The sequence below is a fragment of the Diospyros lotus genome, chromosome 4 (assembly GCF_014633365.1).
Source record: "Diospyros lotus cultivar Yz01 chromosome 4, ASM1463336v1, whole genome shotgun sequence".
Taxonomy (NCBI): Eukaryota; Viridiplantae; Streptophyta; class Magnoliopsida; order Ericales; family Ebenaceae; genus Diospyros; species Diospyros lotus.
The window spans coordinates 43,851,563-43,868,971 of record NC_068341.1 but is presented as its reverse complement, the minus strand read 5'-3'; the positions used below and the strand labels follow the sequence as shown (position 1 = coordinate 43,868,971).

At 36.3% G+C, this 17,409-nt stretch overlaps 1 protein-coding gene across 14 annotated transcripts in view; it reads left to right on the top strand.

The window, feature by feature from the left end:
- Positions 1-17,409, top strand: part of LOC127799203 (probable LRR receptor-like serine/threonine-protein kinase At5g10290) — a 65,231-nt gene that overhangs the window by 24,346 nt on the left and 23,476 nt on the right. For 6 of the 14 annotated variants that reach the window (XM_052333013.1, XM_052333012.1, XM_052333015.1 and 3 more), the window contains exon 1: positions 12,809-13,194. The exons of 1 other annotated variant lie outside the window; for it this stretch is intronic. Coding sequence is in view for 3 of the 13 variants with exons in the window: in XM_052333009.1 (XP_052188969.1) it covers positions 6,669-7,063; positions 7,604-7,918 (710 nt within the window). In the remaining 10 variants the exon portion in view is untranslated. Of the gene's footprint in view, positions 1-6,668; positions 7,064-7,603; positions 8,426-12,808; positions 13,195-13,261; positions 13,427-15,194; positions 15,217-17,409 lie in introns of those variants that run through there. 7 more of the 14 variants (XM_052333009.1, XM_052333014.1, XM_052333008.1 and 4 more) reach the window with 6 other exon arrangements.

Sequence of the window (17,409 nt, the reverse complement as noted above, 5' to 3'; positions counted from 1 at the left end):
CTACCATGATCCCATGATCCCATGAACTAAGAAACTGAAATGCTAGAAAATAGCAACTGACATAATACAATAAAAAACATAACAGAGATCATAAGACTTGGTCAGAAACTCCAGATACAGCATGTGCACACTTTTCTTTCCACCTCATCCTTCCACCTCAGCAGCAGGTACTGAGGCATATTGTATCAACACTCCTCCTTGCATCAGTAGCTGCATACTCCCAATTTCTGTCTCAGAAATTCAAATCTGTTTCTAGGAATAGCTTTAGTAAAAATGTCAGCTAATTGATCATAAGTCTTGCAATAAACCAAACATACTTCTCCACTTTGCTGAACTTCTCTGAGAAAATAGAGCTTGATGTTGAAATGCTTGGTCTTCCTATGAAAAACTGGATTCTTGGAGATTGAAATTGCTCCTGATTATCCACAAACACTTCAGTGTTTTCCTTTTGCTCCATGTATAAATCAGCTAATACTTTCCTTAACTATAGTGCTTGATTTACAGCTGCAGTTGCAGCTATGAATTCAGCTTCAGCAGTAGACTAAGCAACTATCTCTTGCTTCTTTGAGCTCCATGAAAACACACCAGATCCAAGAGTAAAACAGTACCCTGAAGTACTTCTCATGTCATCTATAGATCCACCCCAATCACTATCAGAAAATCCATGGAAATGATAATCTTGACCATGACATATCTTAGCACACGTTTGGCTGCCTTATAATGCTCCTCGCTGGCATAATGTAGAAATCTTGACAATACACTCACTGCCTGTTGTATGTTTGGTCTGGTTGCAGTGAGATACATCAAGCAGCCTATGAGACTCCTATAAACAGCTTCATCAACCTTGTCTATACCATCTTCCTTGTGAAGTTTCTCCTTTTGATTCATAGGTGTTGTTGACAAAATACAACAATCTATTTGTTTTTTTTTGTGGGAGAATACAATTTGCGCGTGATTGATCGCGGGAGTCTCGCTCAAGCCTTGTGAGCGTTTTGAGAGTCTAGTAGTCACCAACGTGCGCTGAGAATCTCGGTGACCAAGAGGGTCTGATGAACGGTTGGGTCAGATGATCACGTGGGTCTTGCTGATCACGTGGCCCTTGGTGATCTGGTGGGTCTCAATGATTTAATGGCCCTTGGATAACCGAGTGCCCTAAGATAACCGAGTGCCCCAAGATAACTGTGTGCCCTAAGATAACCGAGTGGCCTGCAAAACGAGAACACCATTAGGGCACAGGTGGGGGTCTTCGCGCAAATCCTCCAATGCCTAAGTCAATTCTCGAGAGCAAAAATGTGAAATTGTGTTGAGGGGCCCAAGTGTGCGTACCTTATGTCGAAGGCGTGGCCTCCTATTTATAGAGGAGGGGAGATGTGCGGCAATCGCGGCGAGAGTTTCGCAGCCCATTTCGGAGATTTCGCTGCCCATCCGAGAGTCTCGGGCCCATCTGTAGGCGAACAAGTGTACCCACTCGGTCATGACCGAGTGGGTCTTCTTGGCTTTGAGCATCTTCTTTTGTCCTTTCAGCGCATGTGTATTAACTTCAAGGCCGATTTTCACCTTGATCAAGCCTGAATCTCTCCAAACTCAAAACATAAAAGTTGTAGATAATTCTCTTAGCTTTCCATAGGACTTTGAATCACCTCAATCGGAACTCGAATGAGAGAGTTATGCCCGAAAAACCAAAGTAGTATCACACCCACTTGGTCATGATTGAGTGGGTCTTCATTCACTTGGATTTGAGGGCCTCTTTTGCCTTTTGTCTTGGTTCGGATCCATCTTCGCTCCAATACTTGACTCTGAGCCTTAATAGTGCGGGTGCATCAACTTAGAGCCCAATTTCAGCCTTGATGCGGTCGGGATCTCTCAAAACTCAAAACATGAAAGTTGTAGATAATTCTCTTGGGTTTATATAGGATTTTGAATCACCTCAATCGGAGCCCGGATGAGAGAGTTACGCCCAAAAAATCGAAGTAGTGTCACACTCACTCGGTCATGATCGAGTGGGTCCTCCCTGTTTGGTCTCAACTCGACCTCTTTCTCCTTCGGCTTGTTTTCCTTGATCTCCTGCAACCCGTAGGCCCTTTAGGCTTCATGTCCATATCTCACGACTCTTTTAGGTCTCGTGACGCTCCAAGTTTACAAGGCATATCAATAGGAGTACTCATTGATTTGCAATCCTCCATTTGAAATTTCCTCAAAATCTCCTTAGCGTATTTTCTTTGACAAATGAAGATTCCTTGCTGATCTTGCCTGATCTCCATTCCAAGAAAATATGCCATTACTCCTAGGTCTGTCATTTCAAAGACTTTCATCATTTCTTGCTTGAACTGCTCAATGAGCATGACATTACTTCCTGTCACTAAGAGATCATCCACATACAAAGAAACAATCAGAGTATCAGCATTAGAGTGCTTAACATAAAGAGTTGACTCACTCAAACTTTTTGCAAAACCAAGACTCAACAAATGCTCATCAATTCTGCTATACCAGGCTCTTGGAGCCTGTTTTAATCCATACAAGGCCTTCTTGAGTAAATAAACCTTGTCTTCCTCTCCTTGCATTATAAATCCCTCAGGTTGCTCAACATATATCTCCTCTTGTAAATAACCATTAAGAAAGGCAGATTTTACAGCAAGCTGAAACACTTTCCACCTTTTTAGAGCTGCCAATGCCAAGAGCAATCTGATGGTGTCAAGTCGTGCAACAGGAGCGAATGTTTCTGAGAAGTCAACTCCAAACACTTGAGCAAACCCTTCACTACAAGTTTGGCCTTGTGCTTATTGATAGAACCATCTGCATTCAATTTGGTTTTAAATACCCATTTGACTCCAATAACATTTTTGTGTTGAGGCCTCTCAACTAGCTTCCAGGTCTGATTTTTTTCAATCATTTTCAGCTCCTCTTGCGTTGCAGCTACCCATTTTGGATCTTCTTTTGCTTCACAAAATCCCTTTGGTTCAAACACTGCAACATTGCATCTCTGGTAAACATCAACGAGCAGCCTGGTTCCTCTAGCAGGTGGTTCATCAACTTGTTCACTTTGCTCCAATGGAAAGTCAATAATTTGCTCAGAAATTTGCTTTTCTTCTTGTCCTTCCCAACACCATTGTTGCTCTTCCACAAAATGAACATCTCTGCTGACTAGAATCTTACCCGTTTGAGGTTGATAAATTCTGTAAGCTTTAGAGATATTGCTGTAACCAATAAAAATGCCAGGTTTTGCTCTCCTATCAAGTTTATCTCTCTTCACCTGAGGCACATGAGTAAAGCAGATACAACCAAATTTTTTTAAATTTTGTAGTGAAGGTTTATAATCATACCATGCTTCAAATGGAGTTTTCCCTTTGACGGCTTTTGTAGGAAGCCTATTTAGCAGAAACACTGCTGTATTAGTAGCTTCTGCCCATAAGTTTTTTGGAAGTCCTTTCTCATGTAGCAAACATCAAATCATCTCCATTATTGTTCTGTTCTTCCTTTCACTCACCCCATTTTGCTATAGAGTGTAAGGGGTAGTGAGTTGGTGTTCAATTCCAGTTTCTTCGCAAAATTGATTAAACTGAGCTAATGTATACTCCTTTCCATTATCAGATCTCAAAATCTGAATTTTGCAGCCACTTTGATTTTCAATCCAAGCTTTGAATCTCCAAAAAACTTCTGCAACCTCTTATTTAAATCTTAAAAAATTAAATCCAACACATTCTGGTTAGATCATCAATAAAGACAATGTAATATTTACTTCCTTTTAATGATGGTTCTGACTAAGGTCCACAGAGATCAGTGTGGATAAACTGCAACTTCTTTGTTGCTCTCCAAGCTGTCTGTGAGAAAGGCAGCCTGGTTTGCTTGCCATATTGACACACCTTGCAGCTTGACATTAACAGTTCATTCAGTGGTGGTAGGCCTTGCACAAGATCCATTTTCCTCATTAGCAGCAGCGCATTAGGATTGAAATGTCCCATCCTCTTGTGCCAAAGCTCTACACTGTTGTTTGAACTAAGAAAGACAGCTTGCTCAGCCTCCATCAAGTCTAATGAGAAGCTTTTGCCTCTCATTTTCACTTTGAACAAGTCCTGTCCCGCTGTATCTTTGATCAGACATAATCTGTCCTCAAACAGAACTTTATATCCCTTTTCAAGCAACTGCCCAACACTCAACAAGTTTTGAGTAATTTCAGGTACATAAAGAACATCAGTTATAATTTTAGTACCTAAACTGCTTTCCATTGCAACTGTCCCTCTTCCTTTGACAGCAATGAATTCTCCATTGCCAATTTTGACTTTGGAGGCAGCAGTTCTATCAAGCTCCTTGAATAATTCCTCATTGTATGTCATATGATTGGTGCATCCGCTGTCAATTAACCAGCTCTCACTTGAGTTGCTGGTAGCAAAACAGGTTGCTGCAAATAACTGCTCCTCCTCCTGCTGATCAGCTGTTAAGGCATCATTTTGCTGCTGTTGTTTTTTGTTTCTGCAGATTTTTGCAATGTGACCTAGCTGGTTGCATTTGTTGCATCTAATATTTGGCTTTCTCCAACACTTGAAATGTGGATGACTTCTTTTTCCACAATGTTGACATGGAGGATAGCCTAATTTGTTGTCACCTCCATTACTACTGGTGTTTTTTGTGGCCTCTATCTGATCAACATAATTCTTTTTTTCTTTCTTTTTCTTCCCTTTGCAACCTTGATTATTCTCCAATTTTGCTTGCAAAGCACCTTCAACTGAACCTTCCTGCCTCATAATCCTTCTTTGCTCTTGAGCCTGTAATGCATTTAACAATTCTGCCGAGGTGATACTTAACAGATCTTTGGAATTTTCCAGAGAGGAAATTGTTGATTCAAATCTTTCTGGGACAGTAAAAAGAATTTTCTGAACTATTCTAGAATCAGGAAATTCAGTTCCAAGCAATCTTATCCTATTCACAATGCTGAGAAGTCTGTCTGAATACTCCTTTACAGTATCTGACTCCTTTATCCTTTGCATTTCGAACTCCCTTATCAGATTTAACACTTGCATCCCTTTGACTCTCTCATTGCCTTCATACTCTTTCTTGAGAAAGTCCCAGATCTCCTTTGCTGATTTCAAGGTCATAATTCTGGTAAAGATTGCTGATGATACAGCTGTAAACAGACATGCCTTTGCTTTTGATTTCCTCTGCCTTTTTTCCTTGTGATTCTTGATTTGAGCAAGAGTTGGGTTGTTAGGAAAAGGAGGAACCACATAGTCCTCTTCTACAGCTTCCCAGAGATCACAAGCTTCAAGATATGCCTCCATTCTAACTGCCCATACCTGATAATTCACACCTTCAAACACTGGAGGAGCAGCAGCTGTGAAAGGTGAATCAGAATCTATAATGGGCGTAACAGGGTTAGTTTAGTTTTTGAGTGTGTGGTGTACCCTCAAACTCTCACAATCCCTTAAGAAGAAAGCTCTGATACCAATTTGTTGGCATAGGCCTTTAACACAAAACAACAACAACTTAAACTTCAAGTCTGAAGTGGACAGAAGTTGAGAAAGAAGACCAGAAAATCTCTGCAAATCTGTCAACCTTTTAATTGAATCAACATGTGCTTAACTACATTCAAATGTAACAACCAAAGCTATAAAAACTACCATGATCCCATGATCCCATGAACTAAGAAACTGAAATGCTAGAAAATAGCAACTGACATAATACAATAAAAAACATAACAGAAATCATAAGACTTGGTCAGAAACTCCAGATACAGCATGTGCACACTTTTCTTTCCACCTCATCCTTCCACCTCGGCAGCAGGTACTGAGGCATATTGTATCAACACTACCGATTACTTCTAGTTGGAGTTGCTATTCTTGAAATTCGAAAAGGTATTGTCTCATGCTGGGAATCATAATTACACAGGTGGCTTACTGAAACCTTGATTGTGCCTATGCAGTGTGAATGATGAATTGTTGGGACTTCGTATATGTTTGGACTACAGAGAAGTTGCTAACACTGTAGAATTAGAGTATACCTGGATGCTTCCAAATTGTTGTCATCATCTTTATTGTGCAAGCTGAATATTTTTTAACTGATGTTGCTGCTTACATCCTATAATGCATAAAGCATCTCTACTTTGTCATGACCATGCTATGGTATGATAGCTTCTTCAGTTCAGAGATACTTCAAACGTTAGGATAGGGGCTCTTCCTGCACTATTTTGTGCTTATGCCATTGCTAGTTTAGGACATCTATCACAGTATTATAGCTAAATTTGCATGGAATGCAGGTTTTGAAAGCTGGCAATACCGATTCATGCTTTTTATTAACTAAATCTTTTTAGTTCATCAATGGTTGCCCCTTCCACAAAGTTGCTAATGGTTTTTAGGGATCATGGGCTGTATTGCCCTCTCAGATGCAACCAGCTGAAATTGGAATATTTACATGCTTCTTCTACAACCTCAAAAGTTATGGAGCAACAAACTACTAAACTACATGAATATCAAAGTCAATTCTAGAACTGCCCCAAGTGTCTATTTTGTATAGTTGTAAAATTTGTATGGTTGACCGAATCAATCTTGTACATACTGGCAAAAAGTACATGCTTCTTCAATGGACACTATCTTTTATGGGTTTGATGATATATTTAATCATTTAACTTCTAGTGGAATTTCTCATGTCATTTGATTGATTCAAAACACTGAATGCAGAGCTTAAACCTGGGGATCCTGTTTTAGATTGGTCTACAAGAAAACGAGTGGCTTTAGGCACAGCACGTGGGCTGGAGTACCTTCATGAACACTGTAATCCTAAAATTATTCATCGGGATGTTAAGGCTGCTAATGTTTTACTGGATGAAGATTTTGAAGCAGTTGTTGGTGACTTTGGCCTGGCAAAGTTAGTGGATGTGAGAAAGACAAATGTGACCACTCAAGTTCGTGGGACGATGGGTCACATAGCTCCTGAATACTTGTCGACTGGAAAGTCATCCGAGCGGACTGATGTTTTTGGCTATGGGATAACGCTGCTAGAGCTTGTGACAGGTCAGAGGGCGATTGACTTCTCACGACTGGAAGAAGAAGATGATGTGTTATTGTTTGACCGTGTAAGATAATCATCATGTGTTACTTTCTATATACATGTGTGCCAATTATATGTGCCTGCTTTGGCCCTCTCATTCCAGTTTTTACTTTATCTTTGCTCAATTAGGCAGGTTATAGTAAATATATGTTACATCTATGGGTGTGTGTTGATGTTATTTCTTGAACAGTCATCTTGATATTGCTTTCTGAGAAAAATATACACGTGTTTAATGCATTATCACTTAAAAAGGAGATCTCTTTTGATTTTACCTTTCCTGTTGTTCACTATGTTTATGTATTTTCTCTTAACAGTTGGATACTCTTAAGAAGTTTAAACTTGCTGATCCCTAAAAATACAGAACTGTTTCTATAATTCTTTTGGCAGTCATTTCAGTTAAGAAGATAGAATTTTGTTTCTGATACCAGGAGAGCTGAACTTGTGAAATATTGAATTTCCATGGGGGTTTTGGATACCATAATTCCTTGTTACCAGCCTATCTTTCCTTTTTGGTTACCTCGCCTCTTCGTTGTCTACTTGTTAATCAGCTTATGTTTGCTTGTAGGTCAAGAAACTTCAAAGGGAGAAAAGACTGGATGCTATCGTAGATTGCAACTTAAATAATAACTACAACATCCTGGAAATAGAGATGATGATTCAGGTTGCGTTACTTTGCACCCAAGCATCACCAGAGGATCGTCCTCCTATGTCGGTTGTGGTTCGGATGCTAGAAGGAGAGGGGCTTGCTGAGAGGTGGAGAGAGTGGGAGCATATAGAAGTTACCCGTAGGGAAGAGTACGAGAGACTACAAAGACGATTTCACTGGGGAGAGGATTCGGTTTATAATCAGGATGCTATTGAGTTGTCTGGAGGAAGATGATAACACAGAAAAATCTATACCACCAAGGTGTACAATCTCTCAATCGCCCTTCTTCCTTCACATAACAGGCATTCCTCCTGTTCATATATATATATGTTGTGGTTTCTAGTCCTTTTCCTCTTTAGTTTTGTTGCCTTTTGCTACATTTGTGTTGTGGGCACATCATCTATGTAAGACATAGATGATGGGGCGAAAACCTAAAGGTTCCTCTGCAAGGTACATCCACGGAGGGTGAGTCAGGGTTTAGAATCAAGCTGAAAGGCATAGTCTCAAACCGAAAGACGTAGACAATAGGCAAGATGGGGATATTCTTGTACTACCTCTTATCGTTCCCGAGGGTCGGAGAAAGCTATCTCCCTTGTATTTTGTGAAGTCTGTCTTAGTGTTTATATAGCGGCTTACGAGGGATTGTCGGTGTTGTGTTGAGTACTTCTTGTTTTATTTAAGAAATATCTAGCATGTAATTCCTTATTTTGTGAAAAAATGTAATCTATTATGCAGTAGTAATGATCTAGTTTCATTTTGGTATTTGATTTTTGAATCACATAAATTATGTGATTATTTTTTCACTTGAAATTATTTTTTCTATTTTTAACTTTTTGGTCGTGTGAGTGACGTGTTTGACTTGTGCTGCTATATGGAATATTATTCTTATATAATAAATTATTATGTATTTGTCGTAAATTATTGTATCCTCAACATGGAAGTATATATGATTGAATAGTTAATATCCGCTCTCTTCGATAACAATGATTCACAAAAACACCAATATTATGCCCTATTTTTAAAACTTTTTCTACCTTGAAATATCAAAAAAATATATATTTGAATTATTTTTGTAATTTTAGAAATATTTAAAAGTTGTTTCATAATATTAAAAAAATATCAAAAATATGTTTATGTGCTACTACTACATAAAAAATAAAAACAATTTTGTCTCTATTGCTCTAGTGATCATGTTAGAGAGAAAACACCAATTTAAAGGTATTTAATTTTTCAATGAATAGTTATTTTTTATAATTATATTTATAAAAACGTTCTTATATTTTTATTATTTATGTATTTTTTTATATTTTTGTTTCTTACTTTTATAAAAAAAATTGAATTTTTATTTATGTGTTTTTCACATTTTTGTTTCTTACTTTTATGAAAAATTTAATTTTTTCGTTTTCATTTTATATATTCATTTTTTGTTTATGTTCAATGTAACTTGATAAAAACTTTAAAATTTTTATCAAATTATTAGGTTTCAAATTAAAAATTAACACGATAACTATTCGAAACAATATTGTCGAATTATTAAAAACAATGTCATCCACTCTTTATTTTAAATTAATAAATTTTATGATAAATAATTATTAAAATAACTTTTAAAAAAATTGGACACCCAAACTTGATATTTTAAATCCAAGCCAAATGAAACTAATGAGTTATCAAATTTGACTTCTTTAGCAATTTGACTACTTTAGCAAAGACAAATCATGCCGAGGCTTAGCAATAGAGTAGCCTAACTTTTTGGTCGGTTTAGCTTTGATTTACATTTGAATTAAAATAAATTAAATGTGAATTGATTTTAGATGTATTATAAGCTGGAACTTTAATTTAAATATTTTGATATATTAGGTGAGAATAAATATTTTATCATATAATTATAATTTAATTAATATGATAAATTTATTAAATACTCTTATTTAATCAAACCTATTTTATTATCTCCACTTACAAATAAAAATAAAAAACATTTCAATCAAACTGAAATAATTGTATAAAATCAGGCGAAATTATTAGTTGAGTTCGATTTAAATTATAAGTCGGTTCAATTCAATTTTCAAGTTTGGTAATTTCAATTATTTCAGTATGATTTAATCTTATTAAAATAATTAAAAATACACTATTTTTGTACTTTGTTATTTTGATTTTTTTTTAAATATATTTTTTATTTATTCAATTTAAAAATATATTAAATTCCAATCAAATGTTGACCCGTACATGTGCTAAGTCAATCCCACGTCGTGCTCCATGCCAAACCAAAATTTAATGTCTTTTCCCCTTTCTTTCTTTTTCTTTTTTTTTTTTTTTTACGTCTCATTGCTGGCGTCCTCAGCCACCCTACCCCTAAAACTACACTGAGGAGATAAATTGAGGGATGTACTCAAATAATCAAGGTGGTAGGCCTAAGCACCACTAATATCACTGCTAAGATTATTCCCCAGAAGCACCACTAATCTCCCAGGAATCAAACTCACACTAGAAACCTCCAAACAAGCTTTTCAGCCTACCCCTTTACCACTTGGCTATGCCCTTGGGGGCCATGTCTTTCCTCTTTAGATGCCGTGAGATTTACAACTCTTCAAAGGATAATTTAAAATAATAATATTATTATTTTAAATTATTTTTTAAATAATAAATATTTAAGAGTTTGGAATATAATGAGATCACAAGTTCAATTCTATCTTTGTGTGGTAAGGCAGGTCAGTTCAAATCGATCAAAATCTACTAACTAATTAAACTGAACTGAAGAACAAAATTGAATCGAACTGATTGATTAATTTAAAAAATAAAACTAACCAATAATTAAAAAAATTGAACCCAAATCTTATAAATATAACTGAATCTATTAAATTGAATAAATTAAAAAAAATAAAATAATTAATAAAAAATACACAAAATTAAAGAAAATAACAACATTTTTAAGTTTGATCGATTTAGTTAGTTTAGTTCTTAAAACCAAAAAATTGAATCAAAAATTGAACTTTTAAAAAAAATTAGTCGATCTAAACTAATGTAAGAAAAAAAATCGAATCGAACTAATAAGTTCGATTGGTTCAGGTAAACTAAACTTTTGTTTTCCCTTACCATGTGGTGTTGTCCAAATGCATGTATCTATTCTAGGGATCGAACCCTTTGAATTTCGTCTCGTGATGAACCTCTTTGTATGCATAAATTGAGTCAAGGTGAACAATGGTGTTTTAGAGATATGAAATGATATGTGATAAAGATTGTCCGTGATCAAAGACTTTTTGTGTTTTTTATATTAAAAAGTAAAAAACTAATAAAATAATTATAATATTTTTAATAATTATAATTATTTTAACCGATGTTTTCCTCCACAACATGATATATATAATAATAATAGCCTTTTTGAGTCCACTAGCTATTGTCTATTGGTCAGAATAGTAATTTGGACCTATCCCCCATTGTACATGCTTGTAGTCGCTAAGCCCTGCTATGTTGCCTATTGGCGAGCAACATAGCAATTGCCTACCAATGAGGGGGCACGGGCCTCATGCACGTGGGGCCCGCCTCTGCACATGGGCCCCATGCCTCCCTCACTAGCGGGCAACCGCTATGTTGTCTGCCAGTGGACAACATAGAAGTACTGTGCAATCGCTATGCTTGAGTTTACTTGGTTTGGATTTAAATAATTTTAAATTATATTATAAAAAAGGATTAGACTGAATCAATTTAATTAAGAATGTGTTTGATTGTTAGTATAAAACTTGCATAAAAAAAAAAAGTTTTAGATAATTCAATTGTCTATAAATTATTTATATGAAAATTATCGATGGGAGTATTTGATTAATTTAATTTTCAACCTATAAATCATCATATTTTTTAATTTTTTTTGTTTAATTATAATTTTATTTTCTATAGAATTTCCTCCCCAAACCTACTTCCGTCTCCTCCTCCCTGCCTCTCCCCCCCTCTCTCTCTCCCTCCCTCCTTCCCAAACCCCCTTCTCATTCCTGCCTCCCCCGTCATTGTTACTGCCTATCTTTATTGTCATTGCCGCTGCTACCATCTTCTCTGCCTATTTTTACTGCCATCCTCAGTGGTCGCTGCAATCACTGATAATCAATCTTCTTTGCTCTCCATTGGTGGATAATGATGGAAAAGGAAGCAGCTGTGTGGTAGTTGGATTTTTCATTTCCATGAAAAATCAAATCTAGCCCCCCATGAGAAAACCAATTCTAGCAAAAGTGGAAAAAAAAGATCACGTGACCATGAGTGAAAAAATCTTTTTCATAAAAAATTTGCTCAATCAAACACCCCAAGTTGAAATTTGGGTGAAAAATGGCCAATCAAACAGGTTTAAAAGGTTTTTGTCTCCAAATCTTATTTTAATATAAGTTATAAATTGAATAACATTTCAAAATAGATAAAAAAAATCAAATATAATAATTTATTATCAGAATGGTTAAAACTAAAATTATACAATTTCTAATTAATATAGAAGAGATATTTTAATTTTTTACGATTATAACTTGCGACCCATTCAACCACAACTTAACTTGCATGAGGTTCAACAATTAAAACTATTGATAGTGCTAAGGGGACGTCATCCTCTTATAATAGTCAATAATATTGAAAAAACGAATCATCAGTTTGAGAATATAATAAGAAAGATAATTTTATTATATTTCAAATTATAAATGAGTGCCTATCACAAGAATCTTTATTGAGGCAATACATATGAAAAAATAAATTATCTATCTTTTTTTTTATCTCTAGAGAAATTCCATCATGAGGGTTGATTTAAATAATTTTATTACTTAATTACCTGATTCAAAAATAATATATTTATTATTTGTTAATATAATTATTTAGATAATAAAAATAAAATATAATAAATTCATATTATTTAAAAATAAAATATATTTATTGTTATTTAATATTACTTAGTGTTACATTAAATTTAATTAAAATTATTTAATAAAATACATAAATTCATTTCACACATTAAAATATTCAAATTAAATTTAGATCTCTTAGCCGCAGTTGTAAACTATCAGACAAAATAATAAATAGTAATTGGGAAATGGCATTTTCGTAATTCAAAAAGCTATAAGGACCTTTTGTGGTTGACCATTCGCTAATCAGGGTCGGGCCGCCGGTCCCGTCCAGCTAGAGAGAGAAGCCATGGCTGGGCAGAGAGGAACAGCTCGTAATAATTGCACAGCTTCTTCAGCTCTTTCAAAGAAACTTCTTCTTGGAATAAGTACACTCTCACTTCTCGGCGAACGGTAGACCTGCACAGCTTCTTCAGCTTTTTCAAAGAAACTTCTTTTTGGAAAAAGTACACTTTCACTTCTCGGCGAACGGTAGACCTCTCAATCTCGAAAGGAAAATGTTATTAGTACGTTAAACCTTGGATTAGACAATGTAAAATGATAAAAATATCCAAGGCAGAGAGGCGAGTGAGCTACTGTGGCGCATGATTAAAATGTGGTGTGGCGCGAAGAATCTTTTTATTATTTATGCACATATAACTCAAGGTGTAGTCCTAGCTCTTGATTCTCTTCCTGTACTTTTCTCCTCCTTCCTCTCCTCGAATTCTGCCAATTTACGTGAACATTTCTGTACATCTGTGGATTTTTGAATTTGATTTGGCGTGGATAGCTGCTTTTTTAAGTTTGTTCATTGGATTCAGAGGTCGCGGTAGATTTAGGTTGCTCTCGTTCTATGATTTGGTTGGTGTCCTGTTCCATTCGATTGCTACTGGAATCGGTGATGTTTCTTGACTTTGTGTGAAATTTGAATTTGTTGGGGGTGCTGGGATCTTTCTTTTGCTCTTCTTATTTATGGTATTGTTATTGATATGTGATTAATGGGTTTATTGGATAGATACGAGTTCAATTTCCTCGGATTTGTTGGGCCAACACAGTTGTCAATGGGTTAAATTGACAACTTTGATTCTTTTTCAGGATTCATTTATTTTAGAGTTAAATTGTTGCACATAATACCAAAATGAGAGTATGAGTACTTGTTGGGATGCTGAGAGTTTTGAAGTGGAGCAGTGGTTTTATGTTAGTTGTTTTTGGGTGTCAATATGGTGGTTAAGTCACCAAAGAACACGTCTACTTGTTTGGGTAGAAACAAAAAATAGTTAACTTTGAGAGGTTTGGTGTTGTTACCCATTTTTGTTGTGCGATTGTTGGAGATATTGTTAAAGAGGTGCTCTCTGTGGGATGTTAATTGGTGTTGTGGCCATTTCTATTGAACAAATAAAGTAGTGTTTAGATGTCATAAATTTGGTAAAGATATGGAGGTTTCACCAATTTTAGTAAAGTATTACAGATTGAGAAAGTTGAGAGGATAAAGGTGGAGAAACTGAAGGGGCATATAGAGAAGGTTAAGCGTCGAGAAAAGACTTCTCTAGGAAATTAATTTAGAAAGGGAAATTGAGGCTTGGTATGTTGTTGTTGCGTGTGTGTTTTTCGCAAGGGGAGGGGGCTTGAAGGGGGTTCAAGTTGATTGTACTTAATTGATTTTGGTGTACATGTTATAGGGTTGTTAAGTGGTTGTGCCTAAATGAGAAAGATCATCCTAAGATAGTAGTTGTGTAATGGCACAGTGCTATTTTATAACTAAGATTACTAAAACACTTTTTCCAAAGGAGTTAGATGTTTAGTTGTTGGGTATGAATGATCATGTAGCTGGCCCTCTAGGAAAATGGTTTGCGATGAGGTGTCATGAGAACCGAAGTTGAAAGGGAAACAGCCAGAACAACCAAGAGAAATGGAGATGGGGCTATTGAAGGGATTCCCAAGTTCTGATGATAGAAGTTGTACGTAGGATTACCTAATACTTAGGATCTGGTTATCAAGAGGAGTGAGAAGAGAGAGGGGGGGGGGGGGGGGGGTGGACAAATGGGACCATTGGCTACTGACTTTCAAGCCTTAGTTTCTTGGAAGATTTTGTGAGGGGTGCACATGCAACTACCATGAGGCTAACACGTGGAATCTTCAATCAGCCAATTGATGAGGCTGAAATGTGGTGTATGTTCAGAGACTATGTAGTGTTAAGGTGTGAAATCTGTGAGTCTGGGTACTTCACCCCGAATGTACAATAATGACATAATTTTCAATTGAAATACTAATTGAGCTTTTAGATCTGGGGGGCTGAAACTAAATATCTCTTGTATTATGTCTGGGTCCATAATTCAAGGTACTGTTTAGAATCATGCTTTCATTGTGTAAACTCATTGGTAATTGACCACTGACTGAAATCGAGAGGACTTACATTACTTTTGAGGTGTAATTGCATGTGGATTGTGGGACTTTACTGTCAGTCCACTCCACTGTAGCAAACTCTTGTCTTGTCCCTCCCTGCAAAAGCATATCCTGACCCCACCCTGTGTTTTCACATTCCAAAAAAAAAAAAAAAAAAAGAATATCTTGACATTAAAGAACCGGTTATCCCAATAAGCAACAAATCAAACTGATTGTGTAAAACAACTAAAATCACACAGCACCTACACCACAAACAAGGAGGATACAGAATGCACACATGTATAGGTAAAACTGGATGCATCATACAACTGTTTTTGCCTCTTTATTTGCAGTGCTGGTATTTGGTGACTTAGTAGTTGACGGTTGGCATTGATGGGTGTTGGAGAAGATAGGAAAAGAATGAGTTCAAGTTATGGACAGGAGGCAAAGAGATAAGGTTGTTATGAGAGAAAAGATAGGAGAATTACAAACTAAAAGGATAAGTGGAAGAAGAGATGAAGCAGTTCCAAAACGGAAGAGAAGAGATAAGTTAAAGTTCAAAATTCTGTTTTCGTCTGTAATATTTGAATGTAGTGTTGTTTAAATTTGTTGTATCCTATCTCTGTATTTTAGGAGATATTTTAAAATATCTTGTGTATATATTTCCAACCTACGGTTCAATGCAAAGTGAGGAAAACACTAATTTTTCATTCAGCCTCCAAAACACTCAAGATAATCCTCCTACTCATCTGGATTATTTTTCTGTTCATGGTATCAAAGCCACTAGTTCTTGTGGCAGACGTTTCTTCTTTATCTACAAATTTTAGAGTTCTTTTGGTGGACATAATGGCTGAAACCCAAGCAGCCAGTGAGACGTCCACCACTTTCCCTCATCTGATTAGAACTACACAAGTTCCAATGGCTCTCGAGAATCATTCCCTCCAGATTACTCAGCATAAACTAAATGGAACTAACTTTAGAGAATGGTCCAATCAGTTTTGCTGGTAATTAAGGGTAAAGGGAAGGTTGGTTACCTTATAGGAGCAGTCCCCAAGCCTGATGCGGAACCAACAACCTATGACATTTGGGAAGCTGAAAATTCTATTGTCATAGCTTGGTTGATCAATTTTATGGAGTTGAGGATTGGAAGGGCATACCTATTCTACAAGACAACCAAGGAAATTTGGGAAGCGGTGCAAGAAATATACTCTGATACAGAAAACATTGCTCAGTGTTTTGAGATTAGATCTGCCATTCGGACAACAAGGTAAGGTATAACAAGATGTTGGAGAAAGAGTGAGTGTTTTACTTTCTTCATGGTCTCAATTTCGAGTTAGATGAAGTTAGAGGCAAATTGTTTGGAACTAAGCCTTTCCCATCTATAAGAGAAGCATTTGCAGAAGTAAGACGAGAAGAGAGTAGGAGGAGAGTGATGCTAAATCCATGAGGGTGGTCTTCTAATGATGCCATCCCACAAACATCAGCCCTTACTACCTGTAGGATGAACATTACTATCACATCTCAAGGAGAATCCAAAGAGACAAATAATGGTGTAACCACTGTAATAAGCCATACCATACAAGGGAGACTTGCTGGAAGATCCATGGCAAACCAACAAATTGGAGGCCAAAGGACCAGGGAAGGTAACCTAATCTGCCTATGTGGCAGAATCTGAAGCTGGAAAACCAACTAATCTGACTTTATCAGCAGATCAGTTTGAATTATTACAGTAGCTACTAAGCCAGGCAAAAATAAAATTTGATGCTACAGAAAATCCGAAACCAACAACATCTTTGGCCAAACAAGGTATACCTAGACAATCCTTACTTTCTCGTAGACTCACTATGGGTTCTTGGATTATAGATACAAGTGCTTCAGACCACATGACAGGTTTACTCAAGGTCTTGTCAGCTTATGAACCTTGTGAAGAGGGTATAACCATCTCCATGGCTGATGTACAACATCTTTAACTCATGGAAAAGGGACAATATGTTTGGCATGCTTAACCCTAAAATCTATGTTATATGTGCCTAATTTGAAATGTAATTTGTTATTAGTAAGCAAACTAACTAGAGACATGAGTTGTTTGGTAACTTTCTTCCCATCTCATTATGAATTTCAGGACTTATTTTTGGAAAAGACGATTGGTAGTGCTAAGGAGAAAGATGGTCTTTATTATATCTCAGGGCCCTATTATTTCCTTGGATCTAGGTCACATATCCAATCCTCCTTATCTGCTATTTCAAATTCTAAAGTCATGCTATGGCACAAACGTTTAGGGCATCCTAGCTTTAAGTATCTTAAAGTTTTGTATCCTTCTCTTTTCATCAATAAAAGAGTCCTCCTTTTCATTGGGAGCAATGTATTCTTGCCAAGCATGCTGAAATTCCACATTCCACATCTAATTCATATCTATAAACCTTCTAAACCATTTTACTTGGTCCATAGTGACATTTGGAGACCAGCAAGAACTCCTAATCTAACTAATATCCGTTGGTT